General features: G+C 36.1%; 1 protein-coding gene across 3 annotated transcripts in view; it reads left to right on the top strand.

The window, feature by feature from the left end:
• CFAP54 (cilia and flagella associated protein 54) overlaps positions 1 to 19,852 on the top strand; it is a 118,095-nt gene that overhangs the window by 12,098 nt on the left and 86,145 nt on the right. For 2 of the 3 annotated variants that reach the window (XM_052774684.1, XM_052774685.1), the window contains 12 exons: positions 938 to 1,113; positions 2,911 to 2,965; positions 4,286 to 4,429; positions 4,858 to 4,971; positions 5,071 to 5,172; positions 11,241 to 11,439; positions 12,525 to 12,620; positions 13,742 to 13,854; positions 13,968 to 14,136; positions 14,759 to 14,844; positions 16,829 to 16,963; positions 17,902 to 18,052. In XM_052774684.1, the coding sequence (XP_052630644.1) occupies positions 938 to 1,113; positions 2,911 to 2,965; positions 4,286 to 4,429; positions 4,858 to 4,971; positions 5,071 to 5,172; positions 11,241 to 11,439; positions 12,525 to 12,620; positions 13,742 to 13,854; positions 13,968 to 14,136; positions 14,759 to 14,844; positions 16,829 to 16,963; positions 17,902 to 18,052 (1,540 nt within the window). Of the gene's footprint in view, positions 1 to 603; positions 823 to 937; positions 1,114 to 2,910; positions 2,966 to 4,285; positions 4,430 to 4,857; positions 4,972 to 5,070; positions 5,173 to 11,240; positions 11,440 to 12,524; positions 12,621 to 13,741; positions 13,855 to 13,967; positions 14,137 to 14,758; positions 14,845 to 16,828; positions 16,964 to 17,901; positions 18,053 to 19,852 lie in introns of those variants that run through there. The other variant, XM_052774686.1, reaches the window with a different exon arrangement.

Below are 19,852 nucleotides of genomic sequence, written 5' to 3'. Positions count from 1 at the left end.
TGTTTTTCTATATGTCTGCCTAGACCTTGAACCAATCATAGTGCCAGATGTTATCACGAGTCTATACTAAAATGCCTGTTTTATAACTTGGCATTTAGACACTGAGATATCCCTAAATTTTCAGATATGGAATCTAGCCTGACAATGATCTCTACAATTGGAAATGGATAATGATAATGTGTCAAATGATTATATCTAAAGGCTTTATATGTAAATTTTTTTTGCCAGGTTTCTGCAGCTAGCTTTTGGTTTTTAATGTAACACTAAGGAGATCATAGAAATGGAGTTCCAGGGCTTGAAACTTCCAGTTTCAGTGAGTTAAATGCAAAAAATAATATAATTTCAAATATTACCAGGTTAGTAGGCTTCTGAGAGGTTGATAGGTACTGACTGGCTGTGTCCCACTTAGCTTGCTTTCTCACATGTTAGTTTCTTCAGGTGATGCTGTACTCTAGATGAGCCTGAGATCACATTATGTGAGGTATTACAAGGAAGAGAAGGAACTAAGCATCTGTAGAAAAGAAAAGTTATGAGTGAGAAATAAGGTATCTGTGATACAGATGGAGAAGTGCAGAGAAGTGAAGACTTGCCTTAATTTACAGAGAAGCCAAGAATTAAATCCAGATTCTTTGAATATCAGTTTAATGCCTCATTCATCCTTTCTCCCTACGCCCCTTTCAGCAGCTCTAGTGCACTAGGTGCATTTTTGTCCTGTGACACAGTGGAAACGGACCCAGGCTAATGGTACAGCAGCCTTAAAGCTTTAGCACTTTCTCCATATTCTAATGCTCCTTTCAGTGTCACGCTGATTTTTTTTTTCTGGTATGCTTGATCTTTTCATACTCACCATTTTGTTCTACTTTGCTGATGTGAAACTGACATATGCATCTATTTTAACTGTATACATTAATTTAATGTATGTTTCCATGTATTTTAGTTCCGTGCTTTGCAAGAGAGAAATGTTTGCATTTATCAGATGATTTGCAGCAGTGACAGAAATCTTCAGAATCAAGAGTCCCTGCAGACTTGTTTCAATGTCTTGTCCTCATTACGACTCACTATGCAAGTGGCTCTACCTCAGGAGAATTTGTGTTGGCTTATCTACAATGGTACCTCAGGCTTTCCATTTACATTTCTTTGCTAAGCAAACCTGTGGAGGGAAACTTTATAAGTATTCTTTTAAGGTCAACCTAAGGGTCATGAATAAATCTCTAGATAGTCTTCAATCACAGCAGGTTTTTTGTAATTTTTTGTTTTTCTAAAATAAGGGATTTTTACATTGAAGCTTCTACATAGTATGCCTTTTTCAGGTGGACTGTTGTAAAAGTAATAGCTTTTTCATCATAATTGATCAGAGTGTACTAATAAAATGAAATCTAACAGCATAATAAGGGCATTTTTTGAGTGAACTCTAATTAAAAAAAAACCTTCAAGATTTTTTGGTCAATAAAATGTTTGTGTTAATGAGTTTGGTTTGGGGTTTTTTTTTTTTTCAAAAAGGGCATTGCAGATGTAATGTCAATCTTTTTCTACTTATATCTTTGTATTTTTTAAATGAACTTTAAGGCTAGAGTTAATAAAACTATTCTAAAAAATACTATGACATTTAAGAATTTGAATCTCTATATTTTAGTGTGCTACTTAAATGCTTGAATTAGCAAAAAAATTGAGGAAAAAATGGAACTTCTGTGAACTAGATACACAGAATTGTGTATCAAGATTTTTATTTCAAGAACAACAACAGTATATTTTTGCTTTAAAAGGCAATGTTATTTAGTCAAAAGTCAAAAGACTATTATTAATTCGTTCTACTGTGGTCAATGGTTGCAATATAAATTGAGGAGATATGTTTTTAATTAAATTTTGGAAAATTTACTTTCTCCAAGGTATAATTGGTCAAAATTTTTACTGGGACTGCCATTGCCCTCAGTCCCTACTTTTGAGGTGTGGTTTTTGTTTGTCTGTTTCTATGGGAAAAGAATTAAAACTAGAATGTACTCACCTGCCATTCTCAAGTCCCACTACCTGTGTGTGAGACAGGTCTTTGTACCAAGCCTAGCCAATAGTCTAATCTGATTAGAAGTAGGCAATAACTCAGATTTTCCCCAGTTACTGAGCATTTTTCTGCAATTTCTGGAGTAGATTTTGTGCCTCATTACACATTTGACTGATAAAAAGAAATCTTCCTAATGCTTGCTCCATTCTTGCTTATTGGCATAATAACACCCTTCTAGCTAAGACAGTTGACATTGTGATGTTTCCTGCTGCCACAGGTGTCCCTTTCTGAACACTTATACAGACAGAAGAATAGACTTCCCCCCCCCCCGAACTGCACTATCTTTTATACTTCCAGGGCTGATTTTTGAAAAGCAATTTTGTGACATAGCCTAAATTAAGTAAAACTTTGACAGGATTTTATTTGTAAGTCACTTTGATGCTCTTGAAAACTCTAGTCGCAATCAATTTTCTTCATTTCACTCATCATACTTAATATCACATAATAGTGGTGTTGTCTGCGAGGACAGTGCCATGACAGACTAAAAGAATCATGTAAGGTAAGGTCTGTGAGGAGAGCTAATATTTTCTTTAAAGAGGATAAAAATAAGATTTTTTTTTTTCTCCATCAGTTACTTAAAAATTTGCTATAGTACATTTCAAAAAGATTTCATTCTTTTGTTATACTACTTCATTGCGTAGGTATGTTTGAAGCTAATATTGCCCAAGAATTTAAGGGCTTCATCTTCTCTAATTTAAAAGTAGTTACAGAAAAATCATTAGTTTATTTTTTAGCCTCTGGAAATAACAACCCAGATATTAAGAAAAATTTTCAGTTGGTTAGCTTAACAGATTTAATGTAGGATTATGGAACTTGCCTGTTTTTCATTTATTTTAATTTATTTTTGCAGGTACTATTCATATTTACACCATATGCAGACATTTGATGATGATAGGTCAGTCAGCTAAGGTATGGCAAAATAAATAGAAACATTTGAAAAATTTACAGAAGATTGGAAAATGCACCCGTATTTTGCATAACACTGTACCCTGACTTTTCTGTTTCAATGTCATTGCCAATAGTAGCACTTTGTCACAAGGGAATAAAATGTCTAGGTTGCAAAATGGCCGATTTCTAAGCCCTCCTGCCTTCATGACTCTGCTCCTTCCTCAGTTGTGGGATAGACCCCAGCATAATGTCTTGCTGGTCTTAGAGATGGGGTATGTTAGACTGTGTCAGAGGATTCTAGATGCTTGGTTTTGGACAACTATAGCAAGTCCCAAGAATTGGCCTTTTGTTTCTTAAAATGTGGAAATGTACTGACACCTGGTGGCTAGGTTTTTAGTTGTAAATACTTGATAAAAATGATCCGGCCTTCCCCCCTGCCCTTTTCTTTTTAACTATGAATGTAATTTTTGTTTGTCTTGGCTTTACTTTTTTCTCCTAGAACTTGTACATAGTCTGACTCAGCCTTAATCCGGTATATTTTCTTATCTGTTGATTATATTAATCTTTTATGGAGCAGGAAAGATTTTTTTTTTCTTTGAACATCTTTTATTGAAATCAGAAGTGATTTAGCACCTCCTTTAACAGAGGAATTGATCATAGGTATTTCAGATTCTTTAAATTCAGACAAAAAGAAAACTTGTATATTGACTTAATTTAGGACTAAGGTTGTGCATATTTTGTGTACCTCAGGAAACAGCTGACCCAAAGAAAATACAAGGGGAAGATATTGTTCAATCAATTTAGTAGGACTAATTCTTAAAATTAAACTGCTGTAATGACTATGCTGGCCCTAAAGTTAAGAGCCGATAGTATAGTTCCATAGTTGTAAATTATTCTAAGCGCAGGCTGTCACTAAAGGCGGCAGACTCCATTGCATCCCAAATAAGCTTGCCGATCTAGTTGAAAACTAACTTAGAAAAAAATGGTCACCAGAGCTGATACAAAGGAGAGGGATAACTCTCAAGAGCAGATGAGAGAACGGTTGGACCTCTGTCTGGTGGCAAGGCTGTAGTGAACTAGAGTGGTTAAGGTAGTTTGGAGGCTAAAATATAATGCTTGACCACAGTTTCAGATGGGAAAAACCTGATAATATGCAGGAGGAATGCTTTGTAGTCAATAAAACATGTTAAAAATTAATACAATTTCTGTGATTCCCCCCCCCCCCCTTTTAATTTGTCCTACCAGGTGAGGATAAGTCTTTGTATGTGTCCTTTAGTAATAGGAAGTATATTTATATAGGTTAAAATGCATTCAGTTTGAAACTGGATTTCTTTAATACAGGTGCTGGAATACTTGCTGTGGGCCAGTATATGTATGGAATCATCCATTCCACTCTTATCTGTACATTACTTGACGTGGAGAGCCACCCTGTATACTGCAGTTTCTCAGTGTTATTTTGATTGTCAAGCCAGCGTTCATGGAGAGGTATCCTGATTTATCATACGTAGTATTTCAGATGCAATCAAATGGGAAATAAATATTTATTTAAACATTCCTGCTTATTATCAGATCATATGTGTTTAGAGTTCTCCCCATATTCCAAAATTTAACTGCAAAGTGGAGGTGTGTCTCAACATGTAAATGAGTAATCAATTCAAAGTTAAATACAATAGTACTTTTAATATAATCATAGTCATAGACTTCTAGCATTAAGTAGTGGCTAGCCCCCATGCATATATACAAAAAGTATTTTGCTAAGGTTTTCTTTTCCTTTTCAATTGTTATTTGTGACCTGGCTTTCATTGCAGCTCTTTGCAGTTGTCTGAATTTAAGAATGATGTGATTCTAAAATTAAATACCAACATACAGAATATGAAATGAGTATAATGGTTTTTTTTCAATACTTTGGACAGATATTTGCTCGCCGTGGTCTGATAAAAATTGATGAACTGAAGCAATTCGAAAATACCAGTTCTTCGCTGGAAAATTCAGAGACAAAAAGGGTTTTTAGAGAGGCCACTCTAAAGGTATCATTCTGCAATTCATTATAAATGGGTAGAGTAGTTACAATCTCTATGAAAAGAACACATAACACAGTTATTTACTTTCTTTTTTCTTTGTGTCAGATGTCAGTAATGATTTTCAAGAGAGCAGTATATGAATCCAGAAGAAAACCAAAAAGCTTCTTTCGACCTAAGTTAAGAGTTAGCCTGAAAGAAGCACGAAATGTAAGTCTAACATTTTGTGTAGTCCTTCTCTTTGTTTATGATTTGCATGTGATGAATATGTGATATAATTCTGCATAATACACATGGTGCTATTCACAAGAAGAAAGTTTTACTTTTTCAGTTTCATAGGTAACATAACTTATTAAAACTCAGGACAAACTTGAAAGGAGGGAAGGAGTCGTAATTATTACTTTAGAAAATACTGATTTTGCTAGTGTTTTTTTTCCTTTAGCTATAAAAAAAAGAGAAATCTTGTTCAAATTCATACTAAGTGTATCGGAGTCCTGAGTTTGCCCTGCCCTGTTAAATTACTGTGAAGATAAAGGCATACTTCGGAAAAAAGTTACTGTGTTTTTAAATGTTTTTGTACTTGCATTGGAGAACTCTCTTAGGTCTTGAGAGACTGTTTTTGAAGGCCACTTACTTTTTCTGCAAGGTACTGTGAATTAGAGAAAGGCATCCAGGATACATAGTAGACTTTTAAGGAAGTAATGAATTTCCTCAAATTTCTCTCTTTCCTTGTGTTCTTTACAGCCAGTATCAAAAAGGAGTGATCCATTTTATTATAAATAATCAAAGAAAATGCTTCTTTTGTGTGAGTGCATTGTCCCTTTTTTGGTCAGCATGGAGACTTTAATATTTCAAACTTCAGTAGTTAAGTTTATGCCATTATGCTACTATGTGGGTTTGTAACGGTTATGCATCTTACTTAGATTGTATCATCCATTTTTGGTCATAGGTCAGTAGGTCTTTTGAATTCAAGACCTTTCCTAGATGCAGGACTGCACAGATAGAATAGAAAGTTCTCATTTTGATTTTACTGCACCAAAGAGGATGCTTATATCTGAGTGGTTATTCCCTCTGTGATGGACAGATGGTTGTTCTGCTTCCCTACTGTTTGCAACTGTGATTTAAAGAAATTTAATTCCTGCAGTATTCCATAGGAAGCTGGTGGAGAGGAGCGACTGAAAGTACTAATCAGCAAGCTCCCAAAAACACACTCTTACTGAGTACTGTTGCCTGCTCATTGGGATGCTTTGCACCCGTGTAAGCAAAAGAGTGCGATCTCTTTGCGCTGTGACACCCTCTTGTGATAAAAAGCATTATTCTGTGGAATGTTGTTAGCTGATGGTGATATAAATATAGTTAGTCTGGCTTTATGGAGTAAATTATTTTCTTTTGCAAATACTGCATTATGAAGAATTACTGTTATTGCAGTATCATAGGAGTAAAGATGTTGGTTGCATGGGACTTCTGGAAGTCATTTAGTCCAGCCTCTGACTTGAAGCATGACTTTTGCCAGCGATAGATCAAATCAGCTGTGGCTTTGTCTTCAAAACCTTCAATGAAGGAGATTCTGTAGTCAATCTAGATAACCTCTTCCAGTACTGCACTACCCTCCTAATTAACATACTTTTCCTAATGTCCAGTCTGCAAGTCATCCCTGATGCTTTCAGAGTCATCTGAAATGAAGTCATCTAGTCCAGTCCCCCAAAGTTGAAACTGTGGTAATTAGTCCTTGTTGTACTATCTGTTTCTACTCAGAAGAGTTTGGCTTCTTTTCCTTGATAAGTCTTCAAGTACTTGTGAGCAGCTATTAGGTCACCCATTAACCTCCTCTTTGCCAGACTAAGGCATCCTCAGCCTATTCTTTTACATTTTATGCCCCTAACCATCTTGGTAGACCTCCATGGGACCCTGTCCTGTTTCTTAGCATCCTTCTTACACGGAAGAGCCCCAAAGTGGACATAGTACTCTAGGTGGAGCCTCATGAGTTCTAAGTAAGGGAAGGAAATAACCTCTCAGTGTGCTCTACACTTCTAGTGTAACCCAGTCTGCAGTTTGCTGCCTTTGTGACAAGAGGACACTGCTGGCTCAAGTTTAACAACCAGATCTTTTTTGGCAGCGCTGCTACTCCAAAAGTTGGTTTCCAGTCTGTACAGATGCGTTCTTCCCCAGATGCAGAGCTTGGCACTTCTCCCAGTAGAACTACATCCTCAAGTTTTTCAAGGTCTCCTCGGACTGAAATTCCATCATCCTTTAATTCTCATGATGTAGATATAGATCCATTACATAGGTACCTCATAATATAATGGCAAAATTGAGCAATCTCAATTGCATGTTTTGAAAGGCAAAAGAAAAGAGATACTACAGAGTGACATCTTTGTCACAGTTTATCTGATGCTAGAACAGATTCAAACATTCAGAGCTGAATGAATAGGTTAAATCTGGATTTTTTTGTTCATAATTATCCAATTTATTCATAAAATACTTTGGGATAAGCTACACAAAAACATGTACTGCACTAGGTACAGTAAAACCCAAATAATTTGAAATAAGAATGATGTGGTTTCTGTTTTAAATAATTGTTTAATAATGATATAATTTTTATTGAATTATTTCTTTGCCATTAATCTATATTATGTTGTTTTTTTTAAAGAAAATTGGCTGTATTAGAGAGACTTACCAGAAGCAACTGAGATTGCTCATTGGAACTGCTTATGGTTAATAGTAAAATTATGATGAAGTTATACCAATATGTTACAGATATGTGATTGTACTGAACACTTCTCTTACATAAGTTATTCATCAAAGCTTTTTAAAAGATTATCTGATACTTCAGTTTCAAATCATTGACTTGAATTGTAATTAATATTAAACAGCTGTGTGGACAGCACAATTGATCTGTTCCAAACCTCACTTACTGGAAATTTCCCATTATCCAAGATAGGGCCCAAACCTCAACATGTTCAAGTATGTGTGGTTTGCACATATAAAGGTACTTGTCAACTTTCTTGAAGTCAATTGATTCTGGAAGACTTAAGTACTTCTGAATGGTGATCATCTGAAAGTCTTGCTGAACAATTAGGATATTAGGAACTCGGCATGCTTTCAAATAGGGTGTGTGCTCATCAGGCACCCGCCATGTAACTAAGAACCCATGTCTGTCACATAGTAGGAATCGCATGCATCTGATCTCCAGAAGCTTGACAAATCTTCAGTAATTGATTTTGTTCTGCAGTGTCTGTTTGACTTTCTGACAAAACTGAATGCCTGAAGTTAACAACAAATTGTTAGAAATTACACTGTTCATAACTCCCCCACCAAAAGTCTTTTGCTTCTAAAATGTGCTACAACAGTTTTCATTATCTTAAGAAGGAATCGTATTGAATTTTCATATTTGTTTCTGCATGCCTTTTGTAGTTTTACAAGATTTGTTGAATGATGTAAAATCTGAAAGCACTGTTTTAATAATTATTTCAGAATATTTTGTAGGTTTATTAAGTGTCAAGTAAATGCAAAAATATGGGACATTTAGTTTTGCCTAATGTTTTGACTTTCCAAACAATTTCCTTTTTTAATTATAGAACATCTACAATGTAGTATCACAAGTAGAATAGTTATATTTAGAGCTCAGTCCAGCATGTTACAGGGCACATTATGCTTGGACTAGCAAAAAATTAAAGCTTTTCCTTCTCTTCTAGTATGTATGCAGTGGAATTTGATTTTGTACTTAAATCACCTTGAAAAATGGAAACAAGCTAGTCTAATCTATTTAGTTAAAGTTACCTTTCATTTTGAGTTTCTTCTGCACCAGTGCAATGTTTGTTTTCTAAACATGACAAGACAATGCTTATGCAAAAATATTAGTAGTAGTAAATTACATGCCCGTTCTGCTCTGCATTTTAATGAAGGTATTTAAACAAACCCTGCAATTTGTGCTTAGCTTGTCCTGGAATATATGTGATGTATATTGCTTTCTGCTTGCATAGATCTGATTTCTAGATTGGGATTATAAAAACAAATCTGCAGTGTGGGGAAAAAGATACATTGAATACAATGACACAAGATATTAAAAAAACCCGTATAGTTTGCTTTGAAATTTTTTTAGTCTGCGAACTTCATATTATGAGGATTTACTAAAAAAAAAGAAAAAGTTGAAAATTCGTTTTGGAGTTATTTTGTTAAGATAATGTGCATCACAGGATCACAGAAGGTTGGAAGTGACCTCTGGAGATCATCTGGTCCAACCCCCCTGCTCAAGCAGGGCCACCTAGAGCTGGTTGCCCAGGACCATGTCCAGTTGGGTTTTGAATGCCTCCAAGGATGGAGACTCCACACCCTCTCTGGGCAACCTCTGCCAGTGCTTGGTCACCCTCCCAGTGAAAAAGTGTTTCCTGATATTTAGAGGGAACCTCAAATGTTTCAGTTTGTGCCCCTTGCCTCTGGTCCTGTCACTGGGCACCACTGAAAAGAGCCTGGATCTGTCCTCTGTGTACCCTCCTTTTGGGTATTTATGTACATTGATGGATCCCCCTGAGCCTTCTCCAGGCTGAACAGTCCCATCTCTCTCAGCCTTTCCCCATAGGAGAGATGCTCCAGTTCCTTAAACATCTTGGAGGCCCTTTGTTGGACTCTTTCCAGTATAACTGTGTCTCTCACTGGGGAGCCCAGAACTGGACCCAGTATGCCAGGTGTGGCCTCACCAGTAGAGGGGAAGGATCCCCTCCCTTGACCTGCTGGCTGTACTGTGTCTAAGGCAACCCAGGGTACTGTGAGCCTTTTTTGCTGCAAGGACACACTGCTGGCTCATGTTCAACTTGGTGTCCACCAGGACCCCTGAGTCCTTTTCTGCCAAGCTGCTTTCCAGCTGGGTGGGCCCCCAGCATGTACTGGTGTATGGGTTTGTTCCTGCCCAAGTGTAGATCTTTGCACTTCTCCTTGTTGAATGTCATGAGGTTCCTATCAACCTGTCGAGGTCCCTCTGGATGGCAGCATGACCTTCTGGTGTATCAGCCGCTCCTCCCAGTTTTGTGTCATCTGCAAACTTGCTGGGGGTTATGGGAGGCAGTGCCAAAGGCCTTTCTGAAGTATAGGTAGACAACATCCACTGTTCTCCCCTAATCGACCAGGCAAGTGATTTTGACGTAGAAGTGTATGAAGTTGGTGAAGCATGATTTCCCCTTTGTGAATCCATGCTGACTACTTCTGATGGTTTTGTTGTCCTTTGTGTGCCTCAAAATGGTTTCCAGGATTAGCTGCTCTGTCAGGATCCAAAATTAAATATATTTTGTGTTTACTTTTACTATAGTCCTAGCAGAAACAGTTCCTCTTTCTTTGGAAAAGACAGGTAGCTATAGTATTGATGAGGCTTACTCATTATGTAAGTTATTTGAAAACAAAAATAACCCTTTAGCTTTATTACTCTAAATGCTGTCAGATATTGTACAGATCAGTCTTTTTTTTTCATCAGGTACACATCTGAGCTTGTCTGTAAGTATTACTTTGGAAGCTAAAATAAAGGATGAGGATCCAGCAAAGCAAGAAGGAAATTCCCAAATTTTTGCCTAGTTAAATGTGCCTAGAAACCTATCTAAAGGGGTTTTATTTGGGAAAGTGCTGAATAAATAGAACTGAAATGTTGATGGATTATGAGCAACATTTTAAAGTACTGTATCTCTGATTTACTTTATGTCTGGTAGTGGTTTGGTAACCACGTAAACAGAACATTGAAATAAAATTTCAAAATATTTTCTTATATAGATTTCTGATTTCTTAGCTGTCAATAGTGCAAATATATTTTTGTGTGTTCTGTCTTGTACTTCTATGTTATGCTGTTTGAAATGTGCAAGTGGGGGAATATAACTGTTCTACTTTCACTGTAGTGCTGAGCATCCTGATCTTTTTCTGATTTTCTGCAAAGTGTGTAGAACTTGGCTCCTTATGGTCAAGTCTGTATCATTATAAGGAGAAATCTGGGTGGCTTTAAACTAAATGGCTTAATACTCTCAGTCATAATTTCTATTGTATTGTTTTCTAAGTAAAATACCATGCAGCAGTGCGTCTGGTTGCTATGAAATTATGGCACTTCTCAAGTACTGTACTCACTTAGCATGAGGCTTTGCTATGCCTTTGAAGCATGAAATTCATAACAACAATATATTTTACAGTATATTATTTTCTGTTTTAAACGTGTACTTGCTTTCTGATGGACAACTGTTTTGAAAGACATCTTGTTTTAACTCGGTTTAGATATTACAAGGCTTACATTACCTTTTCTTACTCAGTTGCCATGGCCTCGCACTACTACTGAACGGCTGCTGACAGAAATGTTTGATGGTGTTGCAGCTCAGTTCCTTGCCATCTTGGAAGCTTTGTCTGACAGTAGCAGGCGTGTGTTGCACCCTGCTCCACCTGTTCCTGATGAAATTGAAATTCGTGATGTCATTTCGGAGCTTTTTTTTGCAGGCCTGGAAATCCTTTCAGGTAACAGCGTAAAGAAGCAAAAAGAGTGTTGGTGAGGAGCCCAGACCTCCATTTTATTATTTTTTTTCTTTGCTATAGAAGAGAGAACTTGCCTGAAGGCATATGTTTCATTTCTAACAATAGCACCTGTAAAAGCAGGCAATCTTTCTTATCTTCATAAAATTTAAGATAAAAATCTGGGTTGATCTCTGTGGTCTATTATATCAGTAAAAATCTACAGTAACTTACACATGTCTTTTCTGAATACAGTGGAGTTCACTTCCTTCATAGCAGCCCATAGGGTGCTGTGCCTTGGATTTGTGGCTAAAAGTGTTGATAACATACCAGTGTTTTGACTATTGCTGAGCAGTGCTTGCAGAGCATCAAGGCTGTCTCTCCAACCCTCCTCCCCACCAAGGCCAGTAGGCTGGGGGTGGGCAGGAGGCTGGGAGAGGACATAGCTGGGACAGCTGACCCCAACTCATCCAACAGCTCTTCCCTGCCATATGATGTCACGCTCACCAATAAAACCTGGGGCTAAGGGAGAGGATGGGGGGACTTTAGTGGTTATGGCATTTGTCTTCCCAAGCAACTGCTACACATTCTGAGGCCCTGCTTTTCAGGAAGTGGCTGGATATCTGCCTGCCTATGGGAAACAGTGAATGAATTCCTTTTTTGCTTTGCTTGCACACACAGCTTTTGCTTTTCTTGTTAAACTGCCTTTATCGCAACCTAAAAGCTTTTCTACCTTATTTTCTCCCTCTGCCCTGTTGAGGAGGGGGAGTGAGAGAGTAGCTGGGTGGAGGTCTGGAAGCCAGGCAAGGTCAACATACCATGGTGTTTCATGTATTTTTTCAAAAAAAATCACTCAAAGTTAGATTTAAAAACTTGAGGAAAAACATTGGACTTGATGATTCCTTCCAAACCTTTTTTGCTGGGCTCTGGACTGAATATAGCTATAGGTATAGAGATATTTTGTTAATAAAAGAATACATAGAGACTAAATACACTTCAGAATCATATTTCCTTGATATGATTACTGGCTAATTGGAATATAACAAGTCAAATACAATATAAACTGATTTAATGAATTGTCTTTATTAAAGGTGGAGTAAGCAGTACTGGTATTCAAGGAAGTGATTGCGCTGATCATTTTGGTATAATTAATGCATCATCAACCCTTCTGCAGTTGATACTAACAGGTAAACTAGCTTTGAATTTTCAAAGGATTCTGTGCCCGGTGATGCAAATGCTTGGTGAGGAGAATTCGTTTTCATGTTAGTAGCAGTTCTGTGCGTAGAGGGACTGCAAAATGCTGTCCTGTTTGCGTCAGAAATGCTTGTTTTTACATATAATGTTAAGGCATTCAAAAAGGGTTATGTACAGATATCATTACGATTTTCTTAACGCAAGTATTTAAATAGCATATAGTAATATGTGGACATTGTAATCACATAATGTTCAGCATAGCAGTTCACCTAGATGTGTTAATGCCCCTAAACAATCATTCAAAGGCCAAATTCTGCAATAATGTCCTGGTACGTTCTTATGGAAGAGAAGTGGGATGCAGTAACAGAAGGACTGTCATAAGCTTGTTGAGATCCTTGGACCAATCATTGTGCTGCTTTGGAAAATAACAGCTGTCTATTACTAAGTTAATATTGCTAACTGAGTGACCACGTGGCCAAGTGATAGGACAATGATCGTGGCATATTCTTAGGACTGCAGAACACTGCTGACTATATTAGCTAAGTCACTTGCTTAGAGTTCCAAGGACCAGGAAATCCCTTTTCTGCCTTACTGTGGTTTGGATAAACTTGAAGAGTGAGAAAATAGACTCCCTATATGTACACGCACATTTTCTGATACAGTAATGAGAAACGCTCATGTAACTTGCAAAAAATTGTTCATGTTTCTATGCTTTTTTAAAATCTAAATTTCTGGTAAGAAGGGTCATTATGGGGTGATACCCAGATTTAAGATCTTTCTGCAACAGGAGGGACTAGATCCTTGATATTCTCTACACAGCTACATTAATATCAATAATAGTACAGCCTCTTTGGAATGTAACAGGACATTACCGATGTATCATTAAAGTAGTATGTAAGCATAGACATTACAGCAAAATAATAAAGCTATTGTATCTTGTAGAGCTATTAAAACATCCTTCAAGATTATGCTTATTGTTCAAAAACATATGTGGAGTTTTATCTTTGTATTTATCAGTACCCAAATTATTAAATTAAATTAAACTTAAATTAAAATTCTGAATATACATATATATATATAAAAACCAGATAAAATATTTTTGTCATCACTGCAGGAGAAAAGAGGGTGTCTGGAGATGCTGCTGTGAAATTCATAAAATTAGCTTTCAGCTATGAAGAGTGGGATGTGTTTGATTCTGCTATTGAATTTGTTGTTAATTTTCTTCAGGTAATCCGGATGCTATTTAGACATTCTTTGTGTAGTCTTTTCCTATGAGCATAAGGAAGAGTCAAAGTACATATTTTTAAGACAAATTTCTGTTGTTTTTTTCTCTCAATTAGGCTCAAGATGACCCAACATGGAAGAAAGCTGAAATGGAACTCAAACTTCTTACACTGATGCAACCTTTACTATTTCCAAGGAAATTTAAACGTGGTTTTTCTGCTAGTGAAAATAATACCAAAGAAGCTAGGATGCCTCATGGTTCTGAAAAGAAGCAAACATTTAGAAGTGGGTGTTGTTCAGTTATAGCTGTGTTTGCATTTCAAATATTTTTTTCAGCAAGAAATTTTGTTTATTATTTAAAAACTATGTAATATGGTGCATGCAGTATTCTTTGACAAAAGCTAGCAACTGAGAAACTGACACCTATTGAATTTTGTCCAGTTTTCATTTGCTAAAACATAACTTCATACCATTTCCCTCAAGTATGAAAATGCCTGATGTATGTTAAACATACATCAAGTTATATGCACAGAAGTAAAATGAATGGATGTTTTCAGACAGGTTTTCAGGAAACAAGTGAAACAGACATGTTTGACTTATGTAAAATTTCTTGACATCGAAGCAAGAAAAACTTGTTAAAGCAACCGTAATGTAATTCTATGACATTCCAAAAAACTGCAAATATCTTGAAAATTTTCTGTTTCCAAAACCAGAAATGCTCACTTTTCACAGAAGTGAATAAACTTGGGAATATCTGTCCCCTTTGTATTTACTGTTTATTAGACCATATTATCTGTTGGCATAAATTCGTAAGTCAATTCACTCAGATGTTATCAAACATAGATTTGTAACTAGAAATAATGTCTTGCCTTGCCTTTTGTTTCTTTTCTGTAAACAATGAATGCAGACAATTCCCTAAAGCATGGAGAGCCTTCTCATGATCTTATTATTTTGGCAACAACAGTGTTTTCCTATGCCTCCACATCTAAGCAGGTAATACCAGAATTAGAGACGTTTCTTCTCAATGACTCACTTAATCTGTAATGAATGCATATAATTGAAGACCAAAGGAATCAGTTGCATGATTAACAAACTGCAAGAATATAAAAAATGTACTTATGAAATGTGATCAATTTCTGTTGGTTTTTTTTTTAAATATTTGTTTCTTTTTTTTTTTTGTTGGTGCTATGTAATCAGGCTACTTTAAAAATGTTTAATAGATATTAAATCTATTTGGAAGACCATAGGGCTAATTGCACATTTCAGTTAATCAAGCAGAGATGGAATTTCTTTAAGTATATTACTTTTAGGTGGGCAAATACACTCGGCTGTAGAAAACACTTTTGCAATATTTGTAGAAATGGGAGCAGTTACCCTAAGGAATGATAATAGCAGTGGTATGCCTGCAACTTAAGGTAAATTCTCACTGCAAACAAGCAGCAGCAACAACAAAACCATAGAGAGTGGGACTTCTTGTGCTGAAGTCTCTAGTACAGAATAATCCCATTATATATCTGATGGCTTATTCCCAGAGTAACCACTTCTAGCTTACTTGCTCAAACTGAGATTTCTCTTAATATGCTGCTGTGAGGGGGAAAAAAAATTACAGTGCAATGTCTCCACTAGCATTTACATTAAAATAGTTTGTGATCCAAAAGACTAATGAAAAATTTTCCTTAGTAAAAAAAACCTGTTCTCCTAACATGGCATACATCTTATCTAAAATAAATTTTGCAGTTATAACTTGAATATTGCCCCAGTTTGAGTGTAGCTGGGGCACACACATTTTTAGCTTTAGTGTAATATTTTCAGTCGAAATATCTTGCCTGTGAGGAGTTATACCTTTAGATAGCATGATTTGTCAGCTTTTTGACGTGACCGCTGTATCATGGAGACAGGTTACCTGGATTTAAACTCTTCTGGTTCTTCTACACTTTCCCACAAATCTCCTCAGTACCTAATCTGTCCCGGGAAGAAGGATGAATTCTCCCCTGATTAACAGAGAATTCACTGATGGTGAAGTTACATGATATAGCTGAGCCAATCTAACAGCTTGCTGCCACAAAATAAGTGGCAGAAGTCATCTTGATTTACTTCTTTTTTCAGTCTTTTTCTCCCCCCACTTCTCAATATCTCTGAAATCTTACGCTCATACGCATACGAGTATACAGATAGTGTGGATATAGCAGGCTTGAGTTTCATTGCACCTGAGATGCTAGTCCAACTCTGGTATAAATGGGGATAAAGATGTGTACTGATCCTTAATCACTCTTCAGAATGTGTTTAACACAGTGTAGACAGACTCTATTGCCTTTTAAAATATATTAATTAGGAGGTTAACTGAACAGAGTTTTGAATTTGATAATTATTCTTTTCACAAGATGCAGATATGTTTTAACATTTCTTTCAACTGTTAGATACTCCACTCCAACCTTTTTTCCAGTTGTTAAAGTTGTTCACTGCTCCCTCACCTGAGATGCACCAACAACCCATGGAAGTACTCTGTCAATGCAAAATGAAACCTAGTAATTTAGATAATCTTCTGCAAATATTTAAATACTGCAATAAAAAAATAATTTAATAAAAAAACCCCAATCTGTTAAATTACATTACTTAGTCTCCCCAGCATGTATTGATTATTCTAGTATTTCAAAGATAGTTAATTTGCTTGTCTCTCTCATGTAATTTTCATCTCACTGCTTTCCTTGTATGTGTTACTTTAAAGAGCTTGACAAAAAAAAAAAAGAAAAAAAACCAACCCACCACTAAAACCACGTGTATTGTTGGGAGAAGAAAAGCTTAGGTGGTCTACCAGAAATTACTTAAGAAATATTTAAGCTTTCAAAATGTTGTCATCCCTCATAAGGAAGTTAAATATGAAAAGGGTTTATTTACTTTGGAAAATTTTGAGACTGTTTATGTATGGAGTGTTTATATACATACCTGTTTCTACAAATACATTGTTTTTTCTTTCCAGAATATGCAACCTGACAAAGAAATACTTGTTGATGTACTAATGTTTTTGTGGCAGAGGTGTAAAACAGGCCTTCAGCGAATCCAAATGAGTGGAAGTGACTACTTAAAATACATCCACAAATACAAAGCTTACCAAGTACTCCTTTATCTTAATGTATCTCTCTTAATATGAATGCAGTCTGTTATAGTAAAGCCAAGATAAAATATTGGTATCCAGTCTAAGTACATTTTCTTATGGTAAAATGCAGATAAATCTTCTTCACTGAAAATGAGAATTGTATATACACTTTGAACACACTGTGCTCCCATATGCCAGTATCAAAATATCTCTTAGCCTTTTCCCAGTAAAGTAACCCATTCTCTGCCAGTGGGCCATGGTGAAAAGAAGCGAAAATAGTGAAAGCATTCGGGCATGAAGTAAGAAGAAGCATTTAGTGTGTTGTGGTGGAAAATATCAATATATTTCAAGAAAGTTCCCTAGGTCAGTTGAAGAAAATGGCAAAAATCTCACAGCTTAAGAGAAGGGGGCTGGGGGTCAATAGTATTTGGCCCACTGGATAGAGCCCCAGCCTTACCTTGAGCTTTTTCTGAGACTGAGAGGCTCTTGGTGCAATGCAGTCTTCTGAAGGATAATTTACACTAGTTTCTCTGGGCTGCCAGTTGATGCTAACCAAACAGTTTCTGGAGGAGTTAATTTTGTGGCCCTGATCCCAATAGTAAAATTGTTCAGAGATTCCCCAGAACGTAGTGTACGGTTACTTTCCTCTGTGTGTGGCACAGGAGCATTCTCTTTTATAGTGTTTAAGTGGGAAGATATGGGAATAAATGAGAGGCAAATGATCAAATCTGCTGGAAGGCTTACCACACTAGGGCAAGTGTCACTCTGCATCTTAGTCTGGTGGCACTCAGAAGAAGGCGGCAAATCCAAGAAAGGTTTTGTGTCCATGTTTATCAATATTTTTAAACAATGTTGAGTGCAAAACCCTATCTACCTCTGTAATACATAAATATCTTTCCAAAAATTTGTCTTGATTCTGTCTTGATTCTTTTTCTTTCCCCTCCCCCCATTTTTAGTGGATTCATGTACTCTGGATAATAAATGAAGTTATTCAGAAGAGCAGTGTAGCAGACACTAATGCTGTAATGCTGGCAGAGATAACCTTACATCTAGCTGCAATATTGGAAAACGTAGCTGATTCTACAAGTAAATCTCAGAAAAAAGCAGGTAAACCTTTCAACAAAATTTAGTTTTCTTTCAAGAATGGTTTTCAAGATTGGAACTTTTCTGAGTTGGAAACTTTGACCAATAAACATATTCAAAAATTATTGTAAAGAGATTGTTGAGAGTAGAATTTTTTTTTTTTTGTACACACAATTTCATCCATGATCGGAGCTAATGAAACCTGGTTTTCAAAGGATTTATGCCTTATTTCCTTACATTTCCAGTTCTACCGAAGTAACCCTATTTTGAGTCACATCTTTTAGGACTCACCCTCCTCAGAGGTCTTCTACATGTCTTTTAGCCCCTTCAGAGTAGCTTCAGATCACTTCTATATTCTCTGAATATTGGCTAGGCAGATGGCAGTATGTGCTGCAGCTCATTTAGAGCATTCAAGTGGTGGTTGAGTAGTGGCAGGCCAAACAGACGAGGGAAATATTGAGGTCATACTGAAGCTTTTGCTTTTATTGGGTTATTACTTTGGATGTCTTGTCTACACAAGTCTTGATTTTTGTATAAGAATTCAATTGTCTTTGAACTTGAACTTAAGTTGGCTGACATTCTTGAGATATAATGCAATCACAATCACATTAAACAAATTTCCTTCCAAAACCTGTCTAATGCTGTAAAATATTAATATTTAGACATACTTTTAAAAGTTCTCTGTTGTTGTGGATGTAGTATCTTGAAATATGAATCATAGTTCTCATAAATGTTTTACAGTAATGAGAGAGTAGATTTTAAGGACCCTTTTAGAGCATATTTAGGAACAGAAGAAAATGACAATACCTTCTTCTCTTTTGAAAGTAAGAAAATCTTGGAACACTGCTATTCATTATAAAGGTAGAGTAGGTATTGTTTTCTGTGATGTTATGAAAATCATACTGTTCTGACGGAGATTGGATGAAACCTCATTGTAGCATCACTGCTATTCTTTTTCATTCAGTTTAAATATGTCTTCTTGGAGGAAAAAAAGCTGAATAGGTAGGAGCCATTGGTCAAAACAGGCTGATAAAGAGCTAGTCAAGCACATGTTTATGCTGAGAAGAGTCTTTTTACTGAATGAATGCTGAGTGAATATACATTTTCTTATTTATGAGAAAGAGACAGTGAACAAGCAGAAATAAACAGGCAAAAGTGGCACAAGGAGTACAGGAGTGACTAGAAGGATGTCCCTCTCAAAGGGCAAAAAATGATTTTATTTTGGTGAAAAAATAAAATGTTGATGGGCTAGAGTGCTGTAACAAAGAAAGTGCTTCCTCTTGTTTTGGAAAGGAAAACACAGTTCTGGATGCGTTCTTTGTAAATGAAAATAATTTAAACAATCCAAATGAATGTTAAAACTGTGATAATACCCCTTCAAGGAATATTAAATTGAGATAGTATATATCATAAAAATATAACCTCACGTATTTAAAAATTCTTCTGTAAGTTAAATTAGCATTAAACCCACTGTGAATTAGACAACAATAGATTTGAATTGATTTAAAAATGGAAGATTGATATGAATGCTACAACAATGTGAGGAACTACAAAATGAGACCAAGTCTCATTGGCTTGGATATAATGTTGCTGTGAAATATAGGGTACATTTAAAAATACTATGTTATTAGATAACCATATACTGAATTAGTATAATTGTACATATGTAGCTATTGTGTTTAAACCCTGAAAAGCTTTTCAAGAAACAATATCATTACTTCTCATAGTCAAGTACTCCAGAATTGAATTATTGCTAGACTCTTAAGTTAGTAGTGGAGCTAATCAAACGCTACAAAATTTTCTGAGTATATTTCATTTTCACTT

This window comes from Harpia harpyja, chromosome 23, assembly GCF_026419915.1.
Source record: "Harpia harpyja isolate bHarHar1 chromosome 23, bHarHar1 primary haplotype, whole genome shotgun sequence".
Classification (NCBI taxonomy): domain Eukaryota; kingdom Metazoa; phylum Chordata; class Aves; order Accipitriformes; family Accipitridae; genus Harpia; species Harpia harpyja.
Note: the sequence above shows the minus strand (reverse complement) of the source record. Positions and strands in the feature narration are given on the sequence as shown.